Source organism: Passer domesticus, chromosome 3 (genome assembly GCF_036417665.1).
Source record: "Passer domesticus isolate bPasDom1 chromosome 3, bPasDom1.hap1, whole genome shotgun sequence".
NCBI lineage: Eukaryota > Metazoa > Chordata > Aves > Passeriformes > Passeridae > Passer > Passer domesticus.
In genome coordinates, this window is record NC_087476.1 from 46035714 (window position 1) to 46062748 (window position 27035).

Sequence of the window (27035 nt, forward strand, 5' to 3'; positions counted from 1 at the left end):
CAGTCAGGAAGCTGCCCCCTCCTCCCTGCAAGGGCAGTGGCACCCTGGGTGGTGGCTCCACTGTAGATATCTGCAGATGGATGCTAGGGTGGGATTCACATTGGTTTTGATTGATTCAGAAATGGAATTTCAAATATAGAGGGGGGGAAATACCGGTTAAGACACTGGAGCATTTTCATTACTTGCAGAAGTTTTGTACTGTGTATACCACTGCACTTTCCTTCAGAAAACTGCTTAAACTCAAAGATCTATGTTGGTAATCCACCAAAAAGGGCAGGGACGTGGCACTGGTGTTCACACTTGAGTCATCCCTTCCAGGCAGTGCACAGCGGGCTCCTGCTCTCCCTGTGCAAGGTGCTGCCTGTTGGGATAAGGGATGTAACATAGGCTGTCTCTGCAAAGGTCTCCTTCTGAAGCAGGTAAAACTCCTCCCATGAGGTCAAACTGCACTGTGAACAGGGACTTCTCTTTAAGGGCAGAGATCCATTCATTACTGCAGGTGGTTCCCTTCAAGGGCCAGGCTTGCTCTGCAGATGCTGCCCCCGAAAGCCAGTGGAGGGGGGCAGGTATAAATATGTCTCTGAATGTAGGTCAGCTCTGAACTTCCACTGCCACTAAACCAGGTCTCTACTGAGTGCAATTAAATGTCACATTGTGTTAACAAGCAGGAAAAAAATCAAGAGTGATTTCCTACTGAATAACCCTGAGTATCCTGTCAAGGACAAGGGAGCGGCTAATGAAGCTCATGAAATCAAAGTTTTGTAATGAACCAGATGGTCTCAGCTGTTGAATTATTCACCAGAGAGAATGAGTACCATTTCTTCAGGTGTGCTACTGGGTGATATGTCTTCTTGGCATCTGCCAAGGAAGGCCAGACATATGTTCCCTTTACGCTTTCTTTGTTCTTTCACAGTTGAGAGGCGCTCGAAGAACAACCTTTCACAAGTCACAATGAGATCAAAGCCTGGGGCCAGAAGTACCTGCAATAAATGACAGGTTTTGGAGTGCAGCAGGAGGTCAGACCTCTGTTTAGGCAAATTTTGGAACCTCCAAGGAAGCCAATGTGACATTCAGAAAGGACCCAGTTTTCCTGGAGGAGTGTATTAGTGTTCTAACAAATTCCCCTCTGTGCTGCCATGGGCTCGCCATGGAAAACCCATGTTGCAGTATCAGCTGGGATGGTTTGAGGGGATTCACATCTGTTGGTTCTCTTCATTTTCACCAGGTTATGGACAGCACCTGTAAGTTCTGATTCACAAATGTGTGTGGTTTATAAATCACTGTGAGCCTGTCTGAAAGAGAAATGCCCTCACCCCCACAAAAGGATTTGTGCAGGTAGAATTGCCCCTACCCCTGGGTCGTCTCTGCAAGAATCCACTTTAGACCAACATAAAACTTTTCCTGGTGGAGTTGTCCAACTGATGCAATAATGGCTCCACATCAGGAACAAGACCTGTCATCGTGTCTTTGTTAGGAGGGGTTGGCACTGGCTGTGGCCTCCATGAGTGGCCTGAGGATCGGGCAGGAAGGAGGCTCCTGGGCTGGAAGCAGTGGACTGGTTACTTTGGAGAACTGATACTCATGCCTGCAGGGAGGGTGGGGAGATGTCCAGTGCACCTGGGGACAGCAGGCCAGGAGAACAGGAGGACAGCAGAACTGGGCAATACCTGTAATGGTGGTGCTGAGCAGATCTGGGGCTGAGTCTGACTTCCTCCATGGCCATGCAGTTCCCAGCCTCCAGGCCGTGGCTACAAGGGCAGAATGCCCTGTCCACACTGGTTTGATGGTGTTCTCTGTACCCAGCCCTTGAAGAAGGGGGAAGCTGTGGTGATTTCTGTGCAGGTGTGACCTGGGAAGAGTTGTGGAGTGCAACACTGGCATGTGGTTACTGATGGAGATGATCTCTGAGCAGGTCAGGGGCAATTGTGCCTGGGTATGGCAGTGGGTAGACACAGACCCCACACAACATCCCTCAGCACCAGCCTGTCCCTGCAGCAGTCAGCCAGCACTGGCTTGTGTCCCTGGGCACGTATCCAGCAGCTCAGGCATCAGGAGACAGGAACTGAATTCATTTAAAGGTCTGTCCTTTAGGTAAGAGAGATCAATAAAAGAGAAGGGGTAAGGGCAAAAATCAAGACCTCAGAAAGGAAGGCTGTAACTCTGCTCTAAGAGATGTGAAGTAGAAAAGCAGAAAGTGCATTAAATAAGCACTGTTCATTTTCTCCTATAATATCACATAACTACCTCCAGAATGATAAATGGCTTTTATCTACCCTGTATTAGAGATAAGGTTTTCTTTAAAATTACCATGGTTATTGGAATCTTTTTTGCCAAAGATGTATTTGCTGTAGCCTGAAGTGTTTCTGACACTACCTGGCAATCCCAAGCAAGAGATTACCTGAGGGTTTATTAAACTACCTTATAACCAAAGAACCAGGCTGGACCTCTACTCCACTTCTGTAATTTGCATATCACCATATTACTTCAGGGAAATAAATGATGGAAGATGTGCTTCTGTTTTGAATTTTAACATCTGAGAGAGGTCATGTAATTTATTTTTTAACCTCTATCTACTGGTTTCTTAAACAAATGATAATAAGCTGCTAGGCTACTTACTCTAGTTAGGAGGAAAAACCTGCACAGTGCTAGAACCCATATTTTTATACTTCATTAATAAATCAGGACTTGCAGCTGGACTTCTGCCACCCCGTTATTTGAAAAATGGGAGCTGAGCCATTCTGCAGTGCACTGAGCGTGGCCACTGCAACACACCAGATATTAGTTTAGGAAGTCCTGGCAGCCTCTTGCATTTTGATTAATCTCCTCATGGCTCTGCATCGTTAAACAACTTCAGTACTTAATGTATGAGGGTTGTAGCAAGGCTGGCTGGCACAAAGAAGGCATTTCTTACTCATTTTTCAGAGGTTGTGGATCTCTTGGATTGTGCATTACAGGTTCAGGGATGGAAATAGGTAGCTCAACCCTGAGGAAAGTGCTGTGCCCAACATCTTGGACATGGGGAATTCTACACATCTGCATCAGGTCATCTTGGTTTTGATGCAGGGCTGAGGACATGGTGGGCACCCTCAGTGCCCTGCCCTGGGTGTCTGCAAAGCCCTGCTCCGGGTGGGATGTGCAGGAGCAGAAACAGGAGCTATTTTATAGAATCATACAACATCTCAGGTTGGAAGGGACCCAGTAAGGATGATCAAGACCAACTCATTGCTCCTCGCAGGACCTAAAACTAAATAAGAGAGTCATGGAGAGATTGTCTGAACTCTGACAGGCTTGGTGCCATGACCACTTCCCTGGGAAGCCTGTTCCAGTGACTGACCACCTTCTGGGTAAAGAACCTTTTCCTCATAACCCATCTGAACTTCCCCATTCCATTTTTTCATGTCCTGTCACTGGTCACTGGAGAGAGGAGATCAGCATCTCCCCCTCCACCACCTCCCTTGAGGAAGCTGTAGACTTGGAGAAGTCAGAAACCAAAGGCAGTTAAAAAGTCCACATACCAAAGTCATGAAGTGACATCTTGTATTTTAATGAAAAGTTTAATGTCAAAATTCATCTAAAGATAAGAAAAATCCAACCTGCTATATATTTTTTAGCTCTCTGGGGAATGTCAAAGGCTCCCGGGGCACTGCAGACAATCCACATTCCAGCAGAGCCCCAGCACAGCTGCAGTCCAGGGCACCTGCTTGGGCTGCCACCTCTACCAGCATCAGTACAGATCCAGGGTCTGGCCTCCTTATGCCAGGGAGAGGCAAGGTGGTGAGGCACAGCACTGGAAAAGGCACCAGGAAATGTTCAATTAAACCCCAAAACAAACAAAAAAGCCCAGGTTGTATTTTTGTCTCTTACATCTATCTCACTAGATCAAAAACCACTTGCTGCAGCCATTGCATGAGTAATTTCAATCAAGCTGTTCTTTGAGCAGATGAACTAGAGAAGCCCTGTCTTCTGTGGCTGAAGGCTCTTGTGGATGAGGAAGGGGAGCACTGGCAGCAGCTTATCCAGCAGCTGAGTGACTCTGTCCCACTGTCTCCCATTTCAGAAGTGTTGAAGTCACTTTCTGCAGCCAGACTAGGTTAAAAAAGAAGCTGCTCAAAGAAATAGGTAGGGACTTTGTTTGGTGGTGATTTCTGTCTCTGCCAAATTCAGCTGAAATTTGCCAGTGGGCTCAAGAACATATTGTTCTTGCCTAAAGTTTGTTCCATAGGAAACAAGGCCAAAGTAAAAAAGTTGCAAATCAAAGATAATCACTTTACAGAAAAGTAACACTCGACACTTTCTTAAAAAGACACCTCATCACAAGCACTGTCCTGCCCAAAGTTTGGTCCAGCTTAGCCAGCAGAGCTTCCCGGGGCAGCCCCAGAGGGATGCCCTCCTGGCTGGCATGCTCAGGCAGGGGGCAGCCTGGAAAAGCCATGCTCTTAGCTCCCCCAGACAGAGCTTTACAGAAACCTCTGTCCTCTGGGACAATGTACCCACTGGCAAATATATTGCTATACAAATCTGCACCATGTATCTTCTCCTAGTGCCAGTTCTTTTCACAACATATAAATATAAAAGCCAGTTCATTTTGTTAGCAGTCACTGCGTGCATATTTAGCAACTTTAGCCAGTGACACCAAAATCCTCTTCAGTAACACTATGGGGCCAGATGGCTCGCAATCACACATCATAAATTCCTTTCTGCTATTTCCATCTTGTATTTACCCAGCTCAGTGTGTAACAGCTACTGGCGTTGAAGGCTTCCTTTTTCAGAAACATCTGTGGTTTTGATAAGTCTTTGTAGGTGTGGAAAAGCCTGAAGTCCTTCAGCTCCAGTTCTCGGAGCAGGCTGTACCAGTACCGCACCACGGTGCTGTCATTGCCACTGACCTCAAACCCCGGCCAGTGGATGTGCACCTCAAAGACCAGCTGTCCTATCTGCTCAACAACATCTTCCAGGATCAGGTTTTCCAAAATTTTCCACTCAGCACTCTCCACGTCTGCCTTGAGGACATCGATCTGCAACAGAAGCACCATTTCTATGTGAAAATGAGAAACTTTGCAGTTATAGTTACATCTGAGGCCAGGGTTAGCCATTCTTCAATACACAGATATTCATTTTGTATTAAAAAATAAATCAAAAAGTCTCAGAGGACTAACACAGGCAGTACACGGGGTTTCACACTTGACTGTTCACAGCCCTTCTCCTCCTGCCTCCAACTCAGGGTTGAAAAGCTGCATATTCCAAATGCCTCCTATAACCAAAGCATGTTACTGGTTCCTTCACAATTCTTGGGTGGCATCACAGCTATGAAAAAAAGAAACAGAACCAAACAACAGACCCACACCCGCTCACAAGGATTACCTGCACCAAAGCTGAGTGGGGTGCTCATGAGCCATATGCTACGTGCATCACACAAATGCAAGAGAAGACCAAAGTAAAAAATGAATGCTGTGAGCAGCTTAGGTGACCAGCTGCCCTTGGCCAAGCTGCTGGCTGAAGCTTTTCCAGGCATCCCTACAGATGCTGAAAGAGGAGAACCAAAACAAAGGATAACTATGCAAAGAGTCTTCAGGATTTTAAGGGCAGCTCCTCCAAAGGAAAAGGCATAGCAGAAAAGAAGATGTGAAGGTGTTTGAAAGGAATAACAGATCTAATAGAAAAGTGTTCTGGTTTTAGACCATTATTTAATTTTGTAGTGAGATATTCAGGAATCCATCTTCTCATAGCCCGACACAATTGCGGGTTGACTTTGTTTGGAGATTAGCTGGGGGAGGTGAGCTGATGCTTTAACATAAAAAGAGCATTTCATCACCATTTCACACCTGGTAGAAAACAATGACCACAGTGCAGCAGTGGTCACACAGTGCAGAGCTCAGCTTGTTTTCCAGAGCCCAGCAGGGGAAAGTCTTCCACTGTGAGAGCAGGGTTTGCCTGTGCCAGTTCCACCTGAGCTGATGCTTCTGCCCATCTGCTCACACTCAAGATGGGTTTGAAGTGAAAATCTGACGACTTTATTTAGTCAAGAATTCCTAAAAAAAAAAAAAAAAAAAGAAAAAAGAAAACCCCCAAAAAACTCAAACCACAAAAAAACCAAAAACAAGAAAAACCCAAAAATCAAAAAAACTCCCAGATTCTCTCTAGCAGTCTACCTTAACCACTTGTGGCAGAATCAAAAAGAGCACTTGTGTGGGTATAGGAAAGAAATTTGGGCAGGTATTGTAAAAGCACTTCCAAGGCAACTTTTCTCCCAAGTTGCCCCATCCCAGGGCAGCTGGCTGGTGTCATGCATGCCATGCCCCCTCTGTGGGGCTCACAGACCCCTCTGCTCCGGGCACAGGGCAGGGGTTGTGCTGTGAGCACATCTCCATACAACCAGAGCTGTGCTTTGCATGGGCCATGGCCAAGGAACCACAGGGCTGTGGCAAGGGGTGGCCACATCTACCTTCCCTTGTGCCTTGGACAGCTGGCTGGGGATGCCAGGGGCTGAGGTGCTGGGGTGCAGAGCTCACAGCCACTCAGCCCTCCTCAGGGGCTGTGCCCCAGCACCATGGATGGGCATGGCATGGCAGGAATCTCTAGGAATCCTCTAGTGCTGGACACTTGCCCATTCTGGTCTCCATCTATAAAACAAGGGTTGAGCACATGAAGGGCTGTGAGATTCACATGGAACAAGCTGGAAACCAGCTGGAAACAAAACACCACATTTTCAGAGCAGGACTTGAATGAGGTCCATGGTCACAGAGTGAATCTTAATAAGCCAAGCCACCGCTTGTCTGCTCATTAAGAAGGCATTGTGCCTCCTTCATTCTGTAGGAGGCAGGGGGCCAGTGGAAAATGACCAAGGGATTGTGGAATTAAAGCCCATATTGTAGTATGTGCGCATGGGGAGCAGAAAGGAAGGTTGCACAGACAACCTTAGCTCTGGTATTTCCTAACTTGCCTCTCTAACAAAGAGCCTGTCAGTCTGTCCATCCGCGGGTCAGTGAAAGAGTTGAACACAGCGCTCCTTTGGGTTCAAGGGGAGGCTGAATTTAAATGATGCAGCTCATGACATTTCAGCTGGTGGGTGAGCCCACTTGTTTTCCTTCATACATTTAAATTGGTTATTTATTTTGCAAATACCAACTCATATCTCTACCTGTAACGCAGTTTTGCAGGCAGTTGGTTCCACATGTGTGCAATTGCCACAGGACCACACGGCCACACTTAAGAAACCACAGATTTTTATCTCTGGGAGACTTATGTAACTTTGAAAGCAGACAAATCATTCAAACTCTCTTTTTTTTCTTGGGGGGAGGGGGTGGAGGGATAAGGGAAGAAATGTTTCTAGGCATTTGGTTTTGTTTTCCCATGCTCTTACTTTATGGCATCAGTGGGACATCTTTTTTCCCATGGTAATGTTTCCAGTCCTTCAGGTTTGTTTGTTTTTCTCTGGTGACACTAACTGCTGCTCTGGCTGCTCAGCAGGCACTCTGCGTGCTTTGTGCTGTATTTGCAAAACTGATCTGAAAAGTGGCTGGTAACCAGTGTTTCAGTAGGAGAAAATGAGTTACCACAATAACAGCTTGAACACATAATGAAATGACCAGGAAACAATCACAAGGCTAGTGGAGAAGTGCTGCATACACAAACCAGAGGCTCTTTGTGGCTCTTAGTGCCCTGCACTGCTCAGAAACCTGGAGGGGGAAAGGAACCTGTCTCAACCCACCAACTTTTGTGACTGCCTTCCAGGCAAGGTGTCCCTCTGCCCAGAGTTTCCATTGCATGCCATGGATAGTGTAAAATGAATGGCAGAACAGCTATGTTTAGGCATATCTGAGCAAATTGCAAGCATCCTGCTAACACCAAATGCACGTTTTGTGATGATTAGACAGCTCAGGAGATATTTACCATAGGTGATAAGCAGCACACTACTGATAAGAAATGCACTATCACCTTCCAGTTGCCTTGATCCAAAGTGCCAGTGAAAGGATTAGTGGACAAATCTATAAATTCAGAGCTCTAATTTGCCCGGGAGCACAGCTGGAGTCTGCTGCTGTGAATAAATCCTGGAGGGCAAAGATCAACAGTGCCTGAAGGTAAAGTATGGCAGTGAGTTTGAAGCAGTTACAAAGACTGGTTCCTCTTATCTTCCACAAATCCTCTTATCCTCCATGAACTAACTAGGTTATCACAGAAAAGTAAAAAATGTGGATTTTAGAATGTTCTCTCAGTTTAGCTCCCTTGAAAAAGCACTGCAGCATGGTACCACTTACACTTGGAGGGAAAAAAATGGGGGGGGGGGGGCATGCTCCTGCACAACCAAGCATATAAAACAGCTGAAAAATTGTGTTTTACTTAGTGAAGGTCAACATACACTATATGAAGGCTCATTTCTTCTTTTTAGGGTAATGACTTGTTACAAGTGTGCATCATTTCCTAAAGCAGAGATGTGAGCTCTGTTCACCTTGACCGCTTTTGAAATAGCAGGGTTAACGGGGATTGCAGGCTCTGTGCTGCCCCGTGGGCATCATTTAAAGCTCCCCATGGAGAACAGTCAATTGAGAGTGAGTAGCTGGAGGAAGCAATTTAGCTGTATTACTTCCAGCATGAGCTCAGCATGTGGAAGTGGAAGCCAGGAAAGGCAAAACCAGCAAATGCAGGTCAGGTACAGAGGATCCCTCCAGTTCTGTGGGAGCAGGTCTGCAGTGCAAGCTTGGGAGGAAGGAGAGGAGAGCTGGCTACAGCTTTCAGGCACAGGGACAGAGCTCAGAACCTCCTCAGCCTCCTGAACTGCAGGGCTGCTCCCACAGTGTGAGAGAAAAATATTCCTCTGCTCTGGCTCCCTGTGATACCAGGCTACCATTTTGACATCAGCTGTACAGCAAGAAAAAGTCTGCTGGCCTGTGCATCAGTTTTCCCCCTCTGTTCCTAAGGACAATTCTCTATTCTCAGAAAACAAAACTTTAGAAAAAGTTGTTTAATTTACATTTTGATAGCATGTCTTTGCAGGTAACAGCAGGTGCTTGGGTGTGTTTTGTTTAACTGTAACTTCCCTCTTATCCTTTTCCCACATGCAGATTTTTCAGCATGATACTTCCCTCATTTTCTTTCCTCTCAAAATACATCCACAGCCCATGCTCACCAGCAGGAGATGGCTTGGATGTAAAGTCCCTTTCATCCCCTTTTATTCTAAGTGAAGGCTGTAACTGATGGCAGCCAGGATGCCACAGAGCCTAACAGCAAATTATGCTCCCAGCAGCTTGTGACTGTCTCTTCCCATGCTCCCTGTGAGCAGTGGGAGGGGGAAACATCCTGCCTCTCTCTCAGCCATCCGCTGGGGAGACAGGACTGCTGGGGGCCTGGCCAGAGCAACACGAGGGCTGAAATCAGGAGAAAAGTCAATCACCACTGCACAGTGATGTACAGCTCCAACCTGCAGCTCTTCTCTTTTAAATTACTCCCCTTCCTTCCTGCTCACATTTACACCTCTCTTGGTGGTCTGTGCAGCCAGTCTCAAACTGGCTCTGGAACAAAAGTGTCATTTGAGATTATACACTCCCAGTGTGGCATATCGGGCATGTCTTCAAGAATCTGCTTAAGGCATCAAAGTCACAAAGCTGATTTGTGCAGTTGGGTGCTTACAGGGTCTTTGGTCTTTTTTTACAGTAAAGGGCAACTGTCCAGTTGAAGTTACTCATACAATATCCACATCACTGAAACAGAAAACCTGCAGTGAGTGCAGGCAAGCTCTGTACCTCTGCTCTCACCACTGATTCTCCACAGCCTCACAAGTGACAGTCTGTTCTCCCAGCTCTGGTGATGTACTTCCATGAACCCATTACACAGCAGGAGCAGGATATTAAGTAATGCTATGTTTACGACTTAAATCAGAGAAAATGTTTCAAAATAATATGTAAAAAAACTTATTTAACTTTCTCACAGCCAACTACCAGTACAGCAACAGCTTGCCAGATGCAGGTAATGGCCCCAGACAAATGCACCCACCCAGAAAGCCCATCCAGCACACACAGGAGGCATCAATCTCAGCTGCGTGCTCAGGAGCACCACAAGCACTTTGCCCTTGCCCTTGCACTCCCATGGGGGGAGAGATTCCTAGGATAGATCCATGCTGCTACCCCAAGTGTTTCCTTCCCATAGCCTCAGAGCCCAAGTCTGGGGGCAACCTGACATTTTAATTGTCCAGCTCTTCCCTTGGTCTCTGATGCCAAGATATTTCCCATATACTCTCTCCATCTGGAAGCAATTTCTCTCTGAGGACCCATTACAGAATAAAAGATACATAGACTCTGTCCAGTCCAGTCAATTGGACCAGTTAAGCAATGCCTCTTACTCCAGTGGACAGGCAGAGAAGAAAAGACCTTTTAGCTGGCAAAAGGCTTCTTTTAATGACACTTTATCAATGGACAACATAATCTTTGGACAAACACCCCCCAGATGATTTACAAGATCAGCATGGCCTGAAATCCTTTCTCCCTGGCTGCATTTGGTCAGGAGGTCACAGATTTTCACCTGTAGCCTTCTGTCACCACAAACATCGTTTGTCATGGCACCAGTTCTTAGCATCTTTCCTATTTTGTGCTGGACACTGGACTAGTCAGAGACAGCAGGTCACTTGTTAATCATCTTCCTGTCATACAATAATACAGATCCCCAAGCCAGAATTGATTTTCAGAAATGTTTGATGGGTTTAGCTAGCTCTACACTAAAATGATTTTAAAGCCAGACATCTTGTCTAGCTTGCTACCCAGCAAATCCAAGGTTCCTGTACAGTGACCCAGAGAATAGGTTCTACAAACCCTCTGCATAGAGCAGGCACATACTGCACAGGGACGTGGCTGAGGGAGAAGACCTTCCCCTCACAAGACAAGCTGAGCATCAAAGATCTTTGTTCCCCTTTCTTTAAACTGAGACCTGTCTCCACAGCAGGCAACAGGAACCTCACCACTAGCTGAAGACTCAAAGTGATGCTTCCTCAGAGGAAATGGTGAAAAGTCACCATGAGGACATAAGCCCTCAAACAGTGATCTCCTCATCTGCTCTGAGTAGCAGCAGCTCACAAATGTGCACCTCTGCTCAGTAACACTGTGCTCCAGCTCCCATTTGCACCCTGCTACCTTTTCCACTTTGCATGACTCTCCTGCTGTATGCTGAAAGATGAAAACAACCCGGACCCCTCGCCTGGTCCTTCCATCCAATGTCTAGATTGTCCAAGTAGGAAAAATCCCATAAACAATCTGCAGAAACCCTGACTTTAAATAAATTAACAGCCTGACCAGCTGCAAAATCTCTGCTTGCCAATGCCTATGCTGCAAACAGACATTGAAAACACTGCATGCACTCCTGCAGCAGCCGAGCTGGAAGCACAGCCGCTCTGTGTGCAGCCCTGGCTGAGCGCAGGAGCCGCTTTGCAAAACGCGCATTCAGCCAGCTAATCCTGCAGGAGATGTCCTGCTGCCCACCCCCAACAAAGGGGGGAAACCCTTTCCTTTCTGCTCTTTTGATCTGCCAGACACTGCTGGGTGCCTGTGGGAACGGATATTTACTCAAAAGGATAAATGGTGTATGCTAGACCCTCAAGCCTCTTCATCAGAGGGGAACAAATATTTGCAGTCTGTTTGTGCTGCACCAAGTGTGGATGGTGGGACACAGCTCCGTGCTTGCATAAAGCCACATTATCCTGGTCTTGCTGAAAGTGAAAGCCAGCAGCAACAGGTCAAGCACATTGCAGCACGACAAGGGGGCTCTCAGTGCAGGAGGTTTACAATAGAAGGCAAATAGTGAAGCAACAATTGATTCCAAAGCCCTGAGGAGCAAGACCTGCAAGTGTGTGTGTGCATTGCAAGGGACAGAGAGCTTAGGCTACCATAAAACAGTCGCTCAGAGTAAACAGAATTTTGGCTGCATTTTAGCCTTCTATAGTTTATTAACACAGTGCCCATGGGGGCCTTCAAAATGTAAGTAACTGAAGAAAGGAACCAGAGTACCATCTTCAAAAAATGTCCACCATACCTTAAAGAACATCTCTTGCAGGATGAGAATCAGCAGCCCTGGTATATCCAAGTAGCTCCAGTTAAATCTGGTGGAGGACTTGGTTCCCATCTGCACTTGCCAGAGCAATAAAGTCCTTTGAGACTGCATCCCTCCATGGGGATCTATTTTTTTTTCATTCAATTTCTGGTCTAAGGTGCCAACCTGCCTCCCTTCTGCTTCACTGTTGTCCACCCTGCTATTTGCTTGCAATCATGACAGAAAGAAAGCTGCATGTACATTCCTGAAAACATGAATAAAAACCATCACAAAATGCTTGCACAACTCAGATTTCATCTGGGACAGGCAGGAAGAACTGCTAAGCCTTTGACCTCTGGATTTCAAATTTTTGAGAAGAGAACCTTAAACTGCTGTCAGGTCAAAAGAGAGACCAGAAAGGATCCAGACACTAAGGTGAAAGTATTGAAACAAGATATGGCTGATTCCAATGACAAGAACTTGTAAACCATGACAGGAGGAGGGACAAATGTGGGGAGAAAACAAAGTACATTTTTTTAGAAAACTCCTAGAGGTTCTGAATAGGGCATTTATCTGAAGTGCTTGTTAATGTCAACACCACTGGGAAATTGTGAGAAAGATGGCTAGTGGAGAAAAAATTGGGATGCTCATAGAAAGGGGTTGCTCTCAATTCTCACTAAACCCATGCCACACCATGGACCACCACCCTGATCAGATATTCAGTACCTGGGCCAAATTAAAACTGTAAAATTCACATTACTGTGTTTAAGCCAAAGGTTAGTGGCTTAAGGAGGAGCAGGGGAGTGTGCATACAGGTCTGAGCTCAGCAGGTACCTGCAGCTGGTACCACCTCGTGAAGCAGGGCAGGCTCCCCAGGCTCCTGCCGAGCTCCAGGTTTGGCAGGAGGAGGGAGCAGGACTCCCTGGTTTCCTGCAGCAGCAGCACAGCAATGCTGACTCCATGGTGCCTGCAGCGAGTGCCATGCTCCTCTGAATGCAACTCTTACACACTGAAATAGTCAAATAGGAAGGTGGAATTGAGCACAGCATGCACAGCCCTGTAGCAAAACTGGGGGAAAGTGGATTTTTACAACCTGATTTTTTTCTGAAGGGTCTTAACAATCACAACAAAGGCAACAAAAAACAAAAAAAGGAAAACAAAACACTAAAAAGAATTGTCCTTCCTTTCTAATTTTTAGCAGACAATAATATGCTTTGAAAGTGCCTTTATTTCTTTTTTTGAAAGATAACCTGAATAAGTTCTGCTTCAACAGCGCAATACTTCAACACGTTCATTACAATTCAGGTGTTGCACTAGGCCTTTTCCTAGGGGAAGACAAGGCTATGGATTGCACCATATTCAGCCAGTGGTATCATTAAAAAGATCTTTCCTCCATGCCTGACAATTGCATACTGAGCAGCACCTTCAGATCGCTGTCTAGAAATACCAATATTCTTAACAATGTCTTGAGAAGTGTTCCTGGTGGAGAGAATTTAAATGAGGCAAAAGGAGACATAAGGGACCAAGAGAAAACCTGTAAAGGAAAGTGCATGAGGCACGTTGTGCACACAACACCGAAAGCAAGAGGTGGTGAGCAGTAAATCACTATCCAAAGATCTTTGCTTCCAGAAACATGAGGTTGTCAAGCCTATTTTTAGTTGCAGCCAAACTTTTCAATCTACCTACAATTAAAATACTTCAGGCAGAAGCAGACCCAGCTGATTAAGCAAATACAGACCTATCACCACCTTGATTTCATTATCCCTGAAATGAAAAAAATACATACATGCAGGAAAGAAATACTGTGCCATGAGCTTGTGGATCACTCGGGCAACTATTACAAGGCTACAGAAGGCAGTGTTTCCAACTGCAGGTAGAAACATCTGCACCAGCTTGACTGCCTCTTTTCAGCAAGGGGAGTAAGATTTGCCAGCTGTCTGAGAGACCCCCAAACACAGGGTTCCCACGTGGCTCCAGTTAGTGCTCAAACTGCAGCAATGTCTGCCCTTGAATGAGACAAACTGCACCATAACAGTTTAGCTTGAGTCTATAAGGACCTCAACAGCTATCTCAAATGTAGAAATTTAAGTTAATGGAGGTGAGGTTCGTGCTCCTCCAGCCTGTGCAGGTCATTTATTTAGACTATAAGCTCTAAGTGCTATGGTATTGCATCTGTCTGGTGCAAAATGGGGCTTCGCTGAGCAGAGTTACTCCTTCTGCAAATAGGTCATGACCAGCCACTTACACTATGAAAAAAATCAGTGTTCTGGGACAAAACTCTTTATACTGTGCCATTCAGAAACCGATATAACAAGGAGACAGTCTGATGAGTCACAAAAAAGCAAACAAGATGATAAGCAATAAGTGCAGACATTTCCAGGGAAGGACAGTCAGGACATTTCCAGGAAGAAGGCAGTCACAGCTTGAACCTTAGCAGAGACACCATTGGGACTTATGAATAGTACTGATTGCTGATGCTCCAGCTGCAGGAGGGGCAGCACAACACAAATAAGATGTTACGGGAAATACAGGATCTCTCATGTTGGAGAAATCTTAGAAAGGCCAGTATGATAACCCCACAAAAGCAAAGGCTGTTCTTCACTGCTATATATAGATGGTAAATAACAGCTGCAGAAAAAGGGCCACTTAAGCTTAGAGACCATTGATTGCACAAGAAAAATTGGATGTAAAAATAATGAGGCTAAAATTCAGATGAAGGGTGGGTTTTTTTCCTTCTAGAATTGAGATTTTGGAAAAGCCCCAAATAAGCATAAAAAGCAAAGAAAAAATTAAACCCTTTCAAGAATTCAGAATTCCAAACATTTGCTTTAGGATTTGTGATGCAACGATTCAAAAGACCTGGTCTCATTTGTTCTTTCTGACACTAAGCCACACGTAGCAAAGCAGATCTGAACTTGTGCCCCCCATTCCAGCAAGGTGATGGGAGCTGTTCCCCAGCTGCAGCAGCACCAGGGACAAGGACTCATGTCCCTGCAAGAGCTTCTGGGCTCCTGAGCTCCTGGTTTCTCATCTTGAGCTAAGGATTCCACATCAGGACCAGCCTGCAGGTGCTCATCAGCTGGTGCTGAGGTCCTGCTGGGAATTGAGACAAGCTGAGTGTGCAAACACTGGTGGCACCCACACACCGAGCCAGGGCACAGTGAACCTCAGTGAATGCAACTCACATCAAGCAACCCCCAGGCTTCCTGAGCTCTACCTAAGTCTAGCCTTGCAAAGGATAACCAAAGTTAAATGGTTTTGTCTAGGCAGGGTCAAGAATCCAAAAGCTTGTTCTGGCCCCTACAGCTCTAAGGAATGCATAGTAAAGAGTAATTACACAGATTTCATTGCTACGAAACTTGAACATGGACATTTCCCAATCTAAAAAGTTTATTTTTTTATTTTGTTAATAAAATCACCATGCACATCTAAGCTGTTACACATTTTCTCTGGACTTTTATATCTATTTGTGTGCTACCACCAGAGCTGATTTTAAGCAAAAATGGTTAATCCTTTCTTTAATACTTGTCCTTTCACATCAGCCTTCACAAAGCTGAAAGCAGCATAAAATAAATTCTATAGTCTCTACTTGAGGAGAAGAGCAAGTGATAAATTACTTGCCTAGGAGGAGATGATGTTATTAATCAAAATGACTTCAGGGTATAGTGTTTTGAAGTTGTGTTGAGTATTAAATAACAGGTGAAGAGTTTTTTCCTTTTGAAATCCTAAATTGAAGCCTATTCAATAAAAAGAAGCAAAATTATCCAAGTTGTTACAGAAAAAAAAATCTTCATGAATAGAGAGTGTAAATTAAAGCCTTCAAATTGAAATCAGGATGTAAAGATTGATTTGCATTTCTTTTCATAACAAAGAATGACACAGTTTGGTCTCTTACACATTTTTTTTTGAGAAAACTTGAATGTCAGGAGTTGAACACAGCTCTGCTGTCCCCTGAAAGTTACAGCTATGAGCATTTCCTGATTAAATTAGGGTTTTACCCAGCATTCTCAGATTCTGCTTTGCAGATTAATTTGTTTTACAAGAAACAATTTCATTCACTGGCAAGCCATACTGCCAAGGAATGCAAACTCATAGCACTTACTGAGGGCATGCCAAGAGACTTGTCCTGCAGAGCTCCAGAGGGAGGAAAACTGCCACTGAAATAAGAATTTGCATGTGTGACCACTGTCCATTTGGGACAGAAGAAAATCTTGCTTTTTTCCTGCTCCTCAGGGCCTTTCTGTGGAAGGTTTTTAATTGTGCTTCACAGCACAATCTTTGGAATACAGAATATACTTAGTAGCTTGGTTTGAATTTCTTGTTAAGGGTTAGCAGTGCATAGAAGCAGGACAAGAGCCAACAGACATGAAAGGAAATCAGGGATGTTCAGACCGGATATATGGAGAAACATTTTCACGAAGAGAACAGTCCAGCACGACAACAGATGACTCAGAGAAGCTGGAAAATCTCTGGTCTGGAGAAAAATCAGACCAGATTGGTAAAGCCAATTTTTCAAGACCAGATTGGTAAAGCCTTTTACAACCTGGTCTGATTTCACAGCTGACCTTGCTTTGAGCAGAGGACTGAACCACAAGCCATTCAAGATCCCTTCTGACTTGAATTATCCAACAACTCTCTAGAAAGGAAGCTTTTCATGAATCTATCATTAATCTATGGGAAACACCAGTGCTGTAGCATCCTCACCCCTGTAGGTAGTTAGAGAGTAGGAAAGTGAAAGCTTTCATAAAGCTGAACTCCACTGCCATAAGAACCATGGCCCCTCAGTGGCTTTCTCCCTTTTTTCCCCACTGTTCATCGAGAGTGCCCTACAGAGTTTGCATGTTCAGCAATAAAGTTGAGGGCGGGGGGGCGATGAGAAAGGCAGATGAGCAAGATCAATTTTTACATCTTTATGCTTTCCTGTGGCTGATAAAAGATTGCTCTTCTCAGAAGATACACCAGTAAATTTTCAGTCTAGATCTGTATATCAGGAAATAAGGCTCCCATGACATCGTTTGGAGATTATTCCAGGGCTTAAGAGATTTCACACTCTAATGGTTCCCAAAAATACTCTGACTACATGTTTCCTTTGTCAGCCACATCCTAATATATTACTAGATAAGTCCTCTGCCTCCAGGCTATTTACAATCATCGGAGAACCGAGGACTGTTTTGCCACATAGCCAGTTAGAAAGATCAAGTTCTTCTAATCTTTTCTCACATCCACTCTGACTCCAAAAAGTGTTTGTATTTCTTGCCAGAATATCAGGGTGGCTTTTCCTGGTGTGGATGAGGTCCCAGTATTGCCTGAAGAATAGCAGGTGTGCTCTTATCTGAGCTAGGGTGCAAATGAGCACATCCAAGTTCTTTGGTTCTCTTGCACACAAAACCCCCAAAATGCAAGTTTTCTTTTCAAGACTAGAACAGCAAGAACTCCGGGAGATGTTGTCTGTGCAGTCTTCATCAGCCTGATTTTCTAACATCAGTGGAAGTAGTTTCAGTCACTTGTAGGGTCTTGGATCAAGTCCCAAATCTCAAAGAATAAAAGCATGGATAAAATGAGACATTAACTTCAAATGCAGCTGCCTGGAATTCCTGCCTTGAAGTGGGAATGGAACAACGTTGAGGGTAGGCAGAAGGGTTTTTTAAATTAAAAATGGGACGAAGAGCATGTTTTAATTTTCTAATTGAAAAAAAGTGCTTTGGAAAATATTCTGTGAAACTGTTTTGAATTAACTTATTTATTCAGCCAAGGGAACATTCCACTCACATTCAACAGAAGAATGGTGTCTCTACACAATATACAACTTCTCAGGCTGCCTTCCTTCTAAGTTAAAGAAAACCTAAACAAAAAAATGTGAGGACAGTCAGCCCATTCATGTATTTCCACACCAGAAAGTCTCAGAGTGTGTAACACCTTTATCCCCACTGGGAGAAAGTCAGCTCCTGACTTTGCTAAGCCATAGGTTTGCACAGGGGAGCTCCTCAAATGCTACCAGAGCAAGAGGCTTTATACACTGTTCATAATGCACCAAAACACTTAACCAAATCCCATGTCATAAGTACACAGCTAGAGGAAAGCCTGGTTGCATGTGTTATGTGTGCTTATGTTCCTTGGTTGCCATCCAGCCCACTGTTTTCAGAAAGTTACACACTCAGAATTCACCCCTACATCCTTCTTTTTCACAGAAGGTGTTACAACCACTCTGTTCTACCATGATAACCTGACACTGGCCTCAGCAGGTCTGGTATGTCACAAGACTTGTACACTTGTTCTGGATCAGATCATTAGTTTTTTGCTGTGTGACTAATTCTTCTAAAACCAAAACAATGCAAGGCACACATCAAAGAAAAGCCATCTCTGTCTCCCCAGATGTTTCACTAATGCAAAGCCTAGTACAGTTACAGTATCACAAGGAAGAAGAAGATAAAGGCTCCTTTTCTCTGCTCTTATCTTCAAAATGTTCCAATCAGTAGAGCTGAACCAAAATAAAACATTTTTTAAAAAGTAAAAACTGAACTGAAAAGGACATCTTGCATTTTAAAATAACAAACCAAACAAACATTGCACTGCTTGCTTTGTAAATCTTACAGAAGAGCACCTCCTTAGCCCAGGCTGCCTATTCCTTGAAAAACAAAGACAAGCAGAACTAGCTGCAGGCAATGAAGTATATTAGCATTTGAATTCATGTTTGTATATCCTCTGAAGGAAAAATTATCTTAAAAGCAACCTAAGAACTTCCTGAAATGTATTATGGCAACATTTATTTGAGATTTGAAGATTCCTGATGTCTTTATAGTTCCTTAGAAACAAACTGGAAATGCTAAAAGAACACCCCACCGATTGCTGCCAATTTCAAAACAGGATGTTTTTGTTTTTGAGGACTGTAATTAGGAACAGTGACCTTGAAAATGTAAACAAACCATCCATTACCTCTTCTCTTCTAATTACTGCTGCAAATATTGTTTTATCTTTATAAACTTGTCTGTGTGAGCAATTTAGTTTTCATACTCAGGCAAAGACCAGAACTTCCACAGGACTAAATGTGCTGGCACCCAATGTCACCAGATAGTTCAAGGAAAAAGGAAGCGAGGAGGAGAAAGAATTTGCTATACTGCTAGGGATTTAAAATCATTGTGGCTGTTATCAGCACACAGAGAAATCAAGAGAGAAAAGGCACCCCTAAAAGAAATGCATTACAAGTACTGCTGAAGAAAATCCGCTATCAGGAAAAGAGCTTGGAAAGTGCTTGGTCTCTTCGGGCAGCAAGAAGGGAGATCTGGAGCTTTCCCAACACCTAACCCTGCAGCCAGAAACCTGACATGTAAGCCCTTCCTTACCTTCTGATGTCCAAATTCATTCAACACTGTGCCCAGCTTCTTTGTGTTGCTGTGAAGTTTGTGGGCTGCAATGGCTGGGTTGGGATCCCTCCAGTCAATGGAGAGGCGATGGTACCAGAGGTGCTGGCCCTCCTGAATGTGAGCGGCCTTGATGCTGGGGTCGAAGCGATGCACCTCGCAGCCACTGTTGGCCATGCTGAGCTCAAACTGGTTGTCATCGTGGCCTAACCTGTGCAAAAAAAAAAAAAAAAAAAAAAAAAAAGAAAATAAAGCAGCTGTAACTATTAATCTAGCAAAAAGAACTATTAGTGAGTAGGATGTTCTGAGGATGAATTAACTTAACTTGAGGAAAATTCAAACTCAATGCAATATTAGAACTTTCTAGGCAAGAACTAAACCACTTTTAGCCAGGCTGATAACTTTCCCAAAGAGCTTTTCCTTAATTTAGAAGTTGGCAAAATTTGTACAAAAGTAAATTAAACATTGGAATCTTTGTGCTGTCATTATTCATATTAATATTTTATGTTTATATATATTTCTTTATTTTCAATTTGCTTTTTTTCTTTAAAAGTTTACAATACTTTCCTTAGTCTCTGCTGCACAAACTTCCAATAACTAAACATAAGCAGAACAGAAAATACATTTAAAAAATATGCAGTACTACTTTGTAAAAATCTGGCATATTTCACGCCACACCTGTCACCTGTTACAAATATGACCCACAGTGACCACCAGTACAGAAAAGGTACAAGAATCAAATGCCTCTCTTTCTCTGTGGACAGGAAGACACAGATTTAAAATAGCATATTTAAAAATAAGCCCTTAACACCAGTAGCAGAGTTGTTACATAAACTTGAGAGAAATATTGCTGCTAATTTGGTGAAGACCCCAAACAAGAAGAAAAATTAATAGCCCCTTTGCACAGCAGTTTTGTCTCAGTCCCTGCCTCTGCAAGAAGACGTGTTTTAAAAGGCTGTGCCATATTCCCACCTCCTACAGCCCAGTGCTTCACACAGGGTGCACTAAAACGAAAAGAATCTGGTATTTACCATTGCAGTCACACATCTGAACCACAGGCCTTCCCTACTCCGTAAAACAGGATGTTCTCTTCATTCCTACTCCTCCAAGCTTATTGCAAATGTGATTCAAATCACGCAGTAAACATTAAACTTAAACAAAATTAAGCTGTTTGATACACACGTGTAGCACTGAGAATTAAGATTTTTTAAAATCAGTTGTACAACTGAGATTATTCACTCTGTACTAACAGCAGAGCATTTATCTGTTGTGCACAGACCATGACAGGGCAGTACTCTCAGATGCACTAGCAGAGCACCTGCTACGCTACACCCCAGTTATCCTAAGCAATGGTGTGGGTCTGAAATCATTTTGGCTATTTGCATCAATATGTGAAAGGTGGCACATTTTAAATCACGTCACACGCTATGGTACAACGTTAGGCCAGCACTAAATGACCTACACAGATGACATACAGGTAAGATAAAATTAATTCAACTCATGAAACCATGTGTGGCAGAGCATTTGTTTTGGAAGTTACCAACACAGTATGACACTTGCTGTAATACTGGCCAAGCACACTGTAACAATACCCTAGGACGCTGTCTTCTCTTCAACCACCTTCCCTTTGGGAAAACAGGAGGAGACAGAGTGTGCAAAAATAGCCCAGCATGCTTTTAAGAACAACCCTAATTCACAGGGTTCCAACCCATACAGCTGGGTGGGAGGAAAAGAGAGGAGTTTTCTTTTAATATATTCAGCACACATTAGGAAAAAAGTTCAGAAGTTAACCAAGTGAATCAACATGTTTGTTTGCATGTGGCTTTCTACAGAAGGGTCAGCGATGGACAAAGAGCAGTGTAATCCCTCAGGAATGAGACAGTGGCTAAAAATGAACAGCATGGGAATTGTTGGGGACAGTCACAGCGTCAGTGATGAGCCCACCAGCGACTGATGGCCACGTGTGTCCGTGACACACTTCGAACCATACCAGCTGGCACAATCCAGAGCGCCAGATGCTTTTGGTGCAGACAAACCTCAGGCTGCCTCCAAACAGATTGCTGCTCGTGTGGACTGCAAAGGGAGCTTCATTCACAGCGGGGGGAAACAGGGGAAAAAATACAGATGAGGGTAAAGATGGGCATGATGTGTCTTCTGCCACTCTAGTTAACATGCCTGAAGAGAGATCCAGCCAACAGCAAATATATAGGAGAGGAAATCAAGTCCTCTCCAAAGGAACTGGTTCAAAAAATGCCTGGCCCACATGTCATCATGTAAAGGGATAATGCAGCATGAAAAAGATAAAAAAAAATAAGTCTCCTAACAAAGATGTAGTTACTTAAAGAAAAATGTGTTACTTAAAAAGGGATCACGATTTTAGAAGGACAGTGTGGAGGTCACAGAAGACCAGCGAGGCCTTTCCTCGCCCTCAGGAGAGAGCAGCTGCTGCCTCCATCCGCAGCGAAATAAAACCTGCCGAAGAAACGGGCCTGTTTTTCCCGTGAGGGAGAAGGGAGCCCGGTGCCAGAGGTGCCCGCAGTGCCCTGTGCGGGGGCAGAGGGGCACTCAGCCCAGCGCGGCCTCTCCCGGCCGCGGGCGGGCACATGGAGGCCTCGCTGGCCCCGCTGCCGCGGGCCGCAGGGCAGCACGGCGGGCAGCAGTGTCCCCTGGCTGCTCCCAGGGATCACCGAGGGGCACGGGGCACGGAGCCTTGCGCTCAGAATGGGCACTGGGCTGCAGCTGGCACTGCGTGAAGCATCATAGCGGGCCCTGCACCACCCGGGGCACAGCGAGCGCACAAAAGCTGCTTTGTCCCCTCTGCACGGCTCTGGGGGACACCTGTAGCTGATCCAGCCTGGAAACTGCAGGCACTCCAGCTCCCACTGCAGGTACTCTGTCCCACAGGACAGAGCTATGCACATAGCTACCTTAACTTGCTGTACATGCAAGCTAAGGTGCAGCTTTCCCTTTCTCTGTTCCCCCTCCCCCCCTCCTCTTTCAAAGGAAGATGACTGAGCTCAGCAGCTCAGGAAAAAAACGATGGACCCCCTGCCTGAATCCTAAAGCTCCTACATGCACTTTAGGATGCACCTGAAATGGCATTTATGCCGTATTACAGCAAGACTCTTTAAACCTTGCTGGTAAGTTTCTGAAATCCCATTCATTTATGTTATCCCAGCTTGAGTGCCTGCCTGTGGTGTTTGTAACTGACTTAGTTTAATCTAAGCAGATTTAGCACTAATAACTAGAGCTCACTAATGCATATTGCAATTATGTATCACACTGGGAAATCCTGTCCCCCAAGCAAAAACATTGCTGCCTCCCACTAGTAGAAGCAACAAATACTAATCTAAAAAGATCCCCAGATGTTCCAGACACTGCTCACTCCCATTCACAAGTAACTTCTTCTATGGCATTCAAGGAGGCAAAGCTTAAGCAGCACGTTTTATCCCAGTTTTAATGATATATGGATTTAATTCAGGATTCCTGGTAACACTCCCGCTGAACTTTCACATTTGTCCTCCATCCATTTTCTCCACAATGAATGCTCTGCATTAGCAGCAGCTGCTCCCCATTTGCTCTTTATGAAACGTATGAGATAACAAAAATGTTTAAAGTGGATTTTTGCCTTAGAACAAAATTACTTTTCTGTCTGTCATAAACTAAAGGAAGTGAGTCTGAGGAGAAGAATTATGCAGCAACGAGCTCCAAAGTTTGCAGAAGTAAACTGATGGATTTTAGACTGCTTCTCCATAACCTCAAGTATTTCCCTTTAATTTTTCAGGTGTTTTGTGTGATGCATCCTGGTTGGTTACTTACTGCATGTGTGTATCTGATGATTGATTGATTGATGGGAGAGCTGACATCAGTTTCAATCCCTGCTAAACCCTAGTGTTCCATCACTACAGAAATTCTGGCACTCATGCTCCCTGGCCCATACACAGAACAGCACCACATATAAAGCACTGGTATGCACACACTAGCTCAGTCTTGTTCAAAACCATTAGCAAAATATCTCAGTGCTGGTCAGCTTTGTGCCTAATCTGCACCTCCTAGCATGGATTAAATCAACTCTGTGTTGTGCCTAGTGGACAATTCAACAAAAATACCATTCTCAATTTACATTTGACCCTTAACAACAGGGAAAATGGACATCAACACAGGAGCTCAGGTCTAATATTAATGATTGTGCAGCTTGAAAGACAAGGTCTAGGTTAATTCCACTGAAATTTGAGTACTTTGACAAGACATCCAAAATCAGCAGCCACCTTATCCCAGACTTCCACTATAATCAAAGGAAAGCTGTACCTACCCCCAGAATGCTATTTAACTTAGCTGATTTTCCACCTGAATGTGCTTGCCTCTCCCTACTACTAGAAGGGCCCTCAGGCAATAACTCAGTACTACAGTCAGACAGTAAACTCTGGAACTGAGCATGGGGTAACACTGCATCTCTCCTAAGTTTTATAGGAACACGAAAAGCTGAGGAGGAAAATAAATCATGTAAACCTCTATTTTGCAGTAATGCCAGGTAAGTGTAATTTGAAATATATTGCAAACAACACCCAGAAAATAAGAAGCAACAGTAGTCAAGAGAAATCTTCTCTCTGTATATGTGATTTGTCTCTTGTTTTGTCACAGAACAGTGCTGCTGAACAAAACCTGAGAGCACCTCCCTCTCAGAGAATCTGGGTCTTTACAGCTCAAATACACTCAGTCAAAGTATAAACCCATCCAAATTAACCAAAACCACTCCCTCTGACCAGAGGGCACCCTGCCTCCCCTCCATGCTCACTGCAGGTGTTACCTGCCATGAGAAATGCCACCCCAGCACGGTTCCTTGCTATCCATCCTTTGTAAATCCACAGCAGCAAAATCACAGGAATAAACCACACTGATTCAAGGGAGATGAAGCCTTTCAATATGCCTCTAGCCTAAAGCTGCCTCTCAGGACAGCAAGTACACTTTTATTAAGCAGCTCTACATGGTGATCTGTGTGAAATGAGCTCCAGATCCCAGTGACTGTTCTCCCAATGCAACTGTGTGCTGATGGCCTGAAGCACTGCGAGGACTGACCTCCCTCATCCTCCAGGACAACAGAATGTTTTACTATAGGGAAACAGGCTGCACGTGTGGATTTGCTACCTGTGAAAGCACTTCTTCTGAGAAGAGTGAAAACTTCACTTTCAAGTGCTGTAAACATCATAAACACTGGAAACATTTCAAAGTAAAGCCACAGCTGCCTTTGTCACTATCACTTTGGCACACTTCACCCCTGAGGTGTCCAGCAAACACACTCTCCTATGGAAATGTACTGTTTTGTCCCAGAGCTGGTTAATGAAGGTTTGTAAGCAATGCTGCTGAAATCCCTGGCAGATATGCAAGTCACCTCTCCTCAAGGCAGATGCTGTAGGCTTCTCAGCTTACCCCTTTGATTTCCACCTTCCTCTATATGAACTACCACTCACAACTCACCAGCAAGCAATTTGTTTTTCTACCAATATTAGAAAGGCAAAGGAAAATAAAGACCCTCATGGAGAAAGGATTTTTCTCTAAAAAGAAAGTTTACAGAAGCACATCAACACACCTGAACAAAGTTTGTGTATTAGAAGATAACCTTGCTGCAGCCTGTGTTGTATTTATAGGGCTTTTTGAAGCTACTTGCCATGAAACAATTTCCTTTCTTTTAAAGAGAGCACTTACCCAAGTGAATAGAGACGGCATTTCTTGCTTCTGATTCGGTGGATGAGGCTAAACCTCTCATCAAGACAGACTGACCAGGGCTTTTTTGTGGGTTTGGAGTACCCTTTCAAGCTGTTCAGGTTCATGTGTTCACATGAAATCTGTTGAAATCAAAGGATAGTTCATTTTAAGACAGGACTTTTAACTTGTTTTTAATTTGCCTTCCAGGGGAGAAGTGGAAAAAAGAAAAATGTTCATTGGTTTAATTTAACTCTTATTGTCAATCTGATACACAGCTACAAAGATGTGATGATTTTTTTCCTTGTTTATATGTTCTGCTTGGTGAAATTAAAGGCTTACATAATTCCCCAGAGAGCGATGCAGTTTTGAAAAGCAAATAATTAAGCATTAGTACTATACCCAAATTCTTTTTTTTCCATAAGGAAAAGATGTTTCAGCATTCAAATGTTTAATTTTTTTTTTCTTTTCAAACCCTGGAGTGGATTCTGCATCCTGAATAATGTTAAAATCAAGACTGCAATTACAAAGTTGCCTCTGCAATATGTACCTTACCCACAGCGTCCTGGATCTCAGCTCCAGAAGGGACTTAATCTTTACCCCAACCTCCAACAACAATGGGATTTAAGCAAGTATGTAACTAAACAGAGGAATCATAGCATCTATGCTGAGCTGGCTTGGACATCTAGAGACTAAAGCCCGGATAAAAGCCCTGCAAATGAAGAGATAGAGATCCTGCAGGGAGGAACACCGTAAGTCAAAGCCCTTGTACAGACCAAGAGAGCAAAGACTGAAAAGGCACTGGTTTCATCAGAAACCTGGACATGTCAAAAATCACTGAGGGGTGAAGTCAGCTTTGCCAGCAGCTGAGCAGCAGCCTGGAACAGCCAAACCCACAGGGACTGAGCCAGCAAAGCCATGGCCCTGTGAGTGACACCCTACAGAGGAGCCCTGCCTGCAGCACCAGATCTGCCTGTCCACCCAGCAGCTCAGGCCAGAATTTCACCCCCAGGACACCACATTCCACTCCACGTTTTTCCTCCAAATTCACTCTGGAAAAGGTGTTCACAGAGCTGGAGAGTGCTGCACCCTTTGCAGAACGCAGGAGCCAGAGCACAGCAGTCGATGGAGAGCTGGTACAATTCGTATGGCTCTCACCACAGCAGTGGCAAGGAGGCAAGGGGAAGCAGAAGGAAGCACCAAAGCTGTGGCTGCTTCTGCCCAGGAAAGGCTGCACTGCTCTGCACCAGCATCCACAGTTTGTTCTTGAAGGCTTCTCAAACCACTCAGCCCAGCCATCAGTCAGGGGTTGCAGGGCACAGGTTGCTGCCACGCAGATAAGAAAGCAAAGACTGAGAAGAGCTGCAGGAACCCAGCTGAGCCATCGTGATGAAAAGTTGTTCTTTGGGCCCAGTACCAGCCCTCGCTGCAGGAATGGGAGCTGGCACTGTCAGAAAGGCAACAACTAAAATGGTGGAAAGGACAAAACCAGGTTAAATATTAGTCCTGAACAGAGTGTTCTCATCTTGCTCCCTTCCTTTTTCTACAGCAGATTGCAGAGCCTCAGTTCTCAGTCTTAGCCAAACTAAAAAGCACAGCTCTGATCCCACCTGGAACCATAGAAATGAAACTATTTTACACAGAGCTGAGAGCAAAACCTGGAACCCAGCCTTTAGTGTGGCAGGCACTCTCCACCTTATAATAAGTAAATAAAACTCTCATTCTTTAAGAAGTGTATGCTCTGAAAGATCATTACCTCGAGCTTTACATTCAAAGAGCTGCACACTGCATCACCACCTCCCTGCTCCTGCTTGGCTCACAATTCCCACAGAAAATTCATAAAAGTAAATACAGCATCTCTTCATGCTGTTCCCAGGATTCACAGTTTTAAGTAAAGATTTGCACTGCACCCCACTACCCATTTTCCTTCAGTCACACAATAATCAAGGAATAAATGGCACTGCAATA

The 27035-nt window shown here is 44.4% G+C and overlaps 1 protein-coding gene and 1 long non-coding RNA gene across 7 annotated transcripts in view; one reads left to right on the forward strand and one right to left on the reverse strand.

Annotated features, from left to right (window-relative positions):
- Nucleotides 1-3523: 3523 nt before the first annotated feature.
- METTL24 (methyltransferase like 24) overlaps nucleotides 3524-27035 on the reverse strand; it is a 45275-nt gene continuing 21763 nt past the window's right edge. Inside the window, exons 3-5 of one of the 5 annotated variants that reach the window (XM_064412915.1) lie at nucleotides 25071-25210; nucleotides 19350-19578; nucleotides 3524-5015 (exon numbers count right to left, since the gene is read on the reverse strand). In XM_064412915.1, the coding sequence (XP_064268985.1) occupies nucleotides 4701-5015; nucleotides 19350-19578; nucleotides 25071-25210 (684 nt within the window). In that variant the 3' untranslated portion in view covers nucleotides 3524-4700. Of the gene's footprint in view, nucleotides 5016-19349; nucleotides 19579-20398; nucleotides 21329-21357; nucleotides 21928-22294; nucleotides 22322-25070; nucleotides 25211-27035 lie in introns of those variants that run through there. The other 4 variants (XM_064412917.1, XM_064412916.1, XM_064412918.1 and 1 more) reach the window with 4 other exon arrangements.
- LOC135296497 (uncharacterized) lies at nucleotides 22147-25072 on the forward strand. 2 transcript variants are annotated; one of them, XR_010358591.1, is made up of 3 exons: nucleotides 22147-22255; nucleotides 22371-23898; nucleotides 24009-25072. It is a non-coding gene; the product is annotated as an uncharacterized LOC135296497 (long non-coding RNA). The 2 variants fall into 2 exon arrangements; XR_010358590.1 differs by having other exon boundaries at nucleotides 22371-22507; nucleotides 23152-25072.